The sequence below is a fragment of the Cynocephalus volans genome, chromosome 8 (assembly GCF_027409185.1).
Source record: "Cynocephalus volans isolate mCynVol1 chromosome 8, mCynVol1.pri, whole genome shotgun sequence".
Taxonomy (NCBI): domain Eukaryota; kingdom Metazoa; phylum Chordata; class Mammalia; order Dermoptera; family Cynocephalidae; genus Cynocephalus; species Cynocephalus volans.
In genome coordinates, this window is record NC_084467.1 from 81,644,677 (window position 1) to 81,650,676 (window position 6,000).

General features: G+C 42.8%; 1 protein-coding gene across 2 annotated transcripts in view; it reads right to left on the minus strand.

Moving 5' to 3' along the window:
- Window positions 1–5,734, minus strand: part of DIPK1A (divergent protein kinase domain 1A) — a 108,595-nt gene extending 102,861 nt beyond the window's left edge. For both annotated transcript variants that reach the window (XM_063107094.1, XM_063107093.1), the window contains exon 1: window positions 5,617–5,734. In XM_063107094.1, the coding sequence (XP_062963164.1) occupies window positions 5,617–5,670 (54 nt within the window). In that variant the 5' untranslated portion in view covers window positions 5,671–5,734. The remainder of the gene's footprint in view (window positions 1–5,616) is intronic.
- Between the last annotated feature and the right edge of the window lie 266 nt (window positions 5,735–6,000).

The window sequence follows — 6,000 nt, forward strand, 5'->3', positions numbered from 1 at the left end:
TAGGGAACAACCACCAGCTCTAATTTAATCTTTAGATTTAAAATAATCCTGGAGACTGAAAATGGTCAAGAAGGCCATATTATTCTTCCTATAGTATTTTAGTCAACACTGTTACTATTACCAGTTAATCTGCATCAGTAACTCTATGTAGCACTAAATCCCACAAAATATCCACATTAAGTCATTAAGAACCAACCCGACTACAACAGTCATGTTTGAAAAATAGTACTGATATAAGCCCAGGAGCCAGGTATCAGAAATGTTAAACAAGCACCAATACCCCAATTAGAACATGCCATCCATCCATTTATTCATGACAGCCCTACTGAACACATACTGAAAGTGCTCAAAGTTGATTTAAGAGGACACCTCAAAAAAATCTAAAACTTTTGCAATCTAAAGGGCATAAAAATCTTTAAAGGACTCAAGTATCTCAGACTTCAAATTCCATTAGAATTGCACTAATTTTCATACGCAACAGGGCATGTAGTCAGAATGACTGGAATGAAAAATGTGTATAATCTAAGTATGGAGAATTACCCTAAATTGCCTTAACTTTCATTCTTCTAGAACTTAATGATAGTGAGAAGGAAGAAGGTATTCTAAACTAAAACGGATGAATTATAGGGCTACTGTGTTATCAGCCTCACTCAGACTATGAGTAAACCCTAACCAAAGTAGATCCTAATTTGTAGAAAACAGTCTGCTAAAAATAGGCAAATGCAGGTGTCATCCTGTGTTACAACACTCAGCAGGCCACAAGTAGTTATGCACCATAATGGGGTACTGAAGAAAAATACCACCTAAAAATGGCTTAAGCCAGTTAATACGCCAACAGTTTCTGACCTTACAAGTAGAATTCTACTCTATTCAAATAGCTGCAATATTTAGCCAGTCCAGCAACACTATTTCCCAATGTTTCAGCAAAATAACTGGAAAGGAGGGAACTAAATTAGCTTGCTCTGAGAATGATGCCTTGCCATGAAAAGCTTGTTGCTCAGGCAAATGTTTGTTGGCTATCTGTTTCATGCAGGTCACAAACGCTCCTGGCTCACAGAAAGGCTGCCTACACTGCTCCCTTGGAAGAAGTGCTCCCTGCACCAAAAAGCTGGCATTGCTGGGATCTGCAGCAAGGGGCAAAGAAGGACCACATCCATGGGCTAAACTCAGTTGTTTTTCCTTTTTTTTTTTTTACAGCTTTATTGAGATATAATTCACATACCATATAATATCTCATTTAAAGTGAAAAACTCAGTGGTTTTTAGTATATTCGCAGAGTTGAGCAACCATCACCACTACCAATTTCAGAACATTTCCATCCTTCCCCCCATAAAAAAACCCTCTCATACCCATCTGTAGTCACTCCCCACTTTCCCCCAACTCTCCCAGCCCTAGGCAACTACTAACTGATTTTCTATTTTTATACATTTGTCCATTCTGGATATTTCATATGAATGGAATTATACAATATGTGGTCCTTTGTGACTGGCTTCTTTCATATGTTTAATGTTTTCAAGGTCCATCTGTGTTATGGTATGTATCAGTACTTCATTTCACTGTATTGCTGAATAATATTCTATTGTATAGATATGCCACACAAGTTCTTTTCTTCACAAGCAGTAGAATCTCTTTTGCTGTATAAACAAAGTTATACAAGGTGATTAGTTGCCTATATTAGCTCATAAATGCCTATTACAGCTGAAAATATGTCATTAATTGCATAATGCTACAGTTCTATAGAAGTGTTATCAACTACCACAGTGATACCAGAATTAATGAAAATACTGGGAATGAAGCTCCTTTACAATTAAGCCAACTGCTTAAAAGTTTTCCCCTATAAATTGTAGGAAAAAAAGGAAATTGCAAGCCCTAAGACCTAAACAACTCAGGACATAACTATTCTTTGACCCCAGCCAGTTGCAGACAAACAGCAAAACTGCAAGTATACAAAGATGGTTTCTGCAACCTCCTCCTCTCGTTTGGCCCTCGTCTCTTCCTCTTATCTTTGAAATAAATCCAATTCCTTCCTGTACTATTTGCTCCTTCCCCAAACAAGATCTCTTATACCTGTTGAATAATTACAGCCTCGCTCTAAATTCAAATAATACATACACATGAAAATTTTACTTAAACCAGACATGTGTATTAAAAGATATTCTTTCAAAATATGAAATGAGAATTAGTTTCCCTCATATAAAGAATTTATGGCATGAACAAGCTGGTAAGGGAGAGGATTTTTTGTTATTGCCTAGAGACCCTTCAAATGACAGTAAGTCCACTCCATGACAAAACAAAGTTAGTCAGTACTCTCAGGGTGATGCATATCTATGAGGAGGGTAGGGAAAAAATTATGACCATGTATAAAAATATCCTTATCTGAGGGCCGGCCTGTGGCTCACTTGGGAGAGTGCGGTGCTGATGGCACCAAGGCCACGGGTTCGGATCCCTGTATAGGGATGGCTGGTTAGCTCACTTGGGGGAGCGTGGTGCTGACAACACCAGATCAAGGGTTAGGATCCCCTTACCAGTCATCTTTTATTAAAAAAAAAAAAAAAAAAAAAAATCCTTATCTGTTAGAAATGCATTCTGAGGTACTTGGATGAAATGATCTGATGTCTGAGATTTGCTTTAAAATACCTTGGTTGGGGGGGGTGGAGGAAATGAACCAAGATACTGATAACTGTTGAGGGCAGGTGAGCAACACATAAGAATTCATTATTTTCTTTGTTACGTATGTCTAAAAATTTCCATAGTAATTCAGTTGGTTAGAGCGTGATGCTGATAACACCAAGGTCCAGGGTTTGATCACTGTACTGGCCAACCCCCAGGAAAAAAAACATTTTTTCCCCCAAGGTAAAACACCTTTAAAAGAGAAAGACACTGTCCTCTCTTCTCAGGCAGTCTTTTGTTTGCTCTTTCTCTTTTCCTTCATACCATTACTGCTGTCACCTATTTCTGAGATTATTTGATTAATGTCTGTTACCCTGACTAGACCTTAAGCTCCATAAGGACCACAAAAGCATTTATTTGCTTAACTCCACAGAATCCCTGCCACCTCACATAGTTTCTGGCATGTGACAGGCATCCAACAAATATGTATTCAGTAAGTGGTTGAATCAATAAAATAAATCATAGCATGCACCTAGGTCAATAAATGCTCAATAAATAAATGGGGGGTGGAAAGCCTGGAACCTTTAGTTGAAGGGATCCAACGTATTCACCTAAATGTATTTATCACTTAAATTCACATGCTTTTATGTTAAAAATGTAGTTATATGTGTTACAAAACAGATTTAACTCCATCCAGCTAATGTAACTACGTTTATGTCACATACTCAGCTAAGAACTACAATCTCCACTTTATGAGATGGAAAGTATAGAACCAAAAAATTAACTTTTCAAGGTCATAATAAACCAGATGTACAAATGTGAACAGAACTCAGCTCTGTTCTCATGCCTCATGCTGTTACTAAAGGAACATGATTTTATTCTCAAGGAAAATTAAAATGGAAAAGGAGTACCATATATATTAATTCAAACTTCAGTGGTTGAGAAACTCGCTGTGTAATATAGTCTCAGTTTGAAATATTTTATTTTGACTCTGCCTCAAACAATTTTGAGGTTGAAGCACCTAGTGGTAGAGGAAATGTACAAAACACTAGGTGAGACATTTAGGCAATAGGGAAATGTAGAAGGTATGACATGAGTAATTTGAAGGCCTTTAAAAAAAACTGGTTAAATTAAAACAGTATGGTAAGGAATATAACAAGAAAATTCATAAAGAGAATAATTATTAATACCAAGATGATATTTAAACACCAGTCTCCCAAGATCCTAGTTACCAGGTTTTACATTTTTTATTTAATTATAATACTATAGCTAATAAAGTTTCTATTTAATTATTTTATTGTCCCCAAATTCTTTTGAAATGCTTAAAATCTGAGTTTCCCTTAATTTGGTAATAGATAATGATGTGCAAATTCAGAAAGTCAGAAATGCCAAATGTTTGCCACTAATGGAAACATAACTATTTGTAAAACTAATCTTAACTCATCCAATCTGAATGCTCTTGTGCTGTAGTTACCAAAAAAAGTCAAATACACATCTGTGATATATATATGTAATATACAGACATATATGTGATATAAATGGAGAACATTTATAGCCAAAAATATCAAAGTCTAAAAGTCTGCAACCGAATCTAAAATATTAAGCATAGATAGCTAGGCAGTTTTAATAAAAATATTTTAAGTATCCTAAGAAATCTGTTTTGGGAATAGAGTCTGGAAAGATATTTTTTATCTCACATAAAGGGTTACAAAGAGGTACCTAGCCTGGGTTGAATTCTAGACTGGACTGTGATACTGTTACTCAAGGGCACAATTACTACTGGTGGCGCTGCTACAAAGACTCAGGACATTCAGCTTTATTCCTACACTCTTAATATGGTTGTTAGATCATACTTCCAATTTGAAGTACATCACTTATTTCTGGGTAATGATTTACACATACACAAACAAAAATGTAAGATTTACTTGCCCCATGATGGTTCTTTCTTAACTTTTTTCATAATTGATAAAAACACCAGCTAACCCAAAATAATCTACCAATACCTTTAACCTCTTAATGTAAGCGGTAAAGGAATATTGTCCTCAATGCTGACAACACTGCTGACCCACACGAGGTATTGATTTAGTAGCTGTTTTTCCATCAGAGTGATGGATTTGTGCTGAGCTACTCACGGTGTCTACTAGGTCCCCCTGGCGACCATACAGTACATGAAGGCAGTAGTAGGGTTCGAACACACACACTGGCAGCGGAAGAGAGAGTGGAACGGGAAATCATGAAAAATTTACACGCGAACAGTAACACGACAGGACTGAGAATTACGTTTGCATTGTTGGGGTATTTGAGATCCGCACACCAGCCACTGTCCCCTTCCCTTTTAAAAGGCAAACACCCATCCTCCTGGCTCGGGCTTCCGATCCCTACCTCCCATTTAAATCTCGGGGATGAGAGAAAGATCGAACCACGGGGTTCAGCACAAGGCACACGCCGCTTTGCGGGGTTTGGGGAAACACTGATGTGACAAATTGTCATAATTTTCTAAAATATGGAGGAATGACACACCACCTTTCCTACCACGACTGAAGACCCAAGACATAGAGTCAAGAACAGCAGCCCTGCGGGGCTCACGGGGGACGGGGGGAAGCACCGAGCAAACGGGGGAGAAGACGACCGCACGTCCCGAACTCCTGAGAGGCGCAGGGCTGAGGGCAGCGCCCGGAGCGCGAGGTCGCACCCAGGTCACGTCTCGGGGCTCTCAGGGTGCGAGGGGCGCGAGGGCGAGCCCGGGCGGGATGACCCAGGTCCCCGAGCCGGGCCAGCCGAGGTGCAGGAGCCGCGGTGGGGGCCGCAGGCAGCGCCGCAGAGGGGGCTGCGGCGCCGGGGCAGAGGGGAAGGGCGAGCCGCCAGGTGCCGGACGGCAGGGGGCAGCGGGGTTCGGGCGGGCGCCGGCCCAGGGACGGAGGGGGGAGCCAGGCGAGTCCCGCGCGGCGAGGAAGGGCGCGCGGCCGAGTGTGCCCGCGGCGGGTGGCGGCGCCGCCGCCGGCCTACCTGGAGGTAATAGGGTTTCCTTAGCCAGGCCCCCGGACAGAGACTCCTCGCCATCGTAATCACACATCGCCCCGCCGCGCCGCAGTCAGAGGCGGACCGAGCGCGGGCGGCCGGGCTCCTCGCCTCCCCCCGCCTCCCCGCCCCCTGCCCGGCCGGGCCCGCCCACTCCCCCGCCCCGCCCCCGCCGCGGCGCGCGCCGCGCTCCCCCCCCCGGCCCCGCTGCAGTGACGGCGGCCGGCGGCCCGCAGGCCGGCCTCCTGCTCCGTTCGCGGGGCTGCCGCGGCTGTCAGAGCGGCTGCCGCCGACTCCGCCATAAAGGGGAGTCGCGCCTCGCCTCCGCCGACACAAATCCAACTGCGCCTCGCGTTAAAGGGGAGGCGCGCG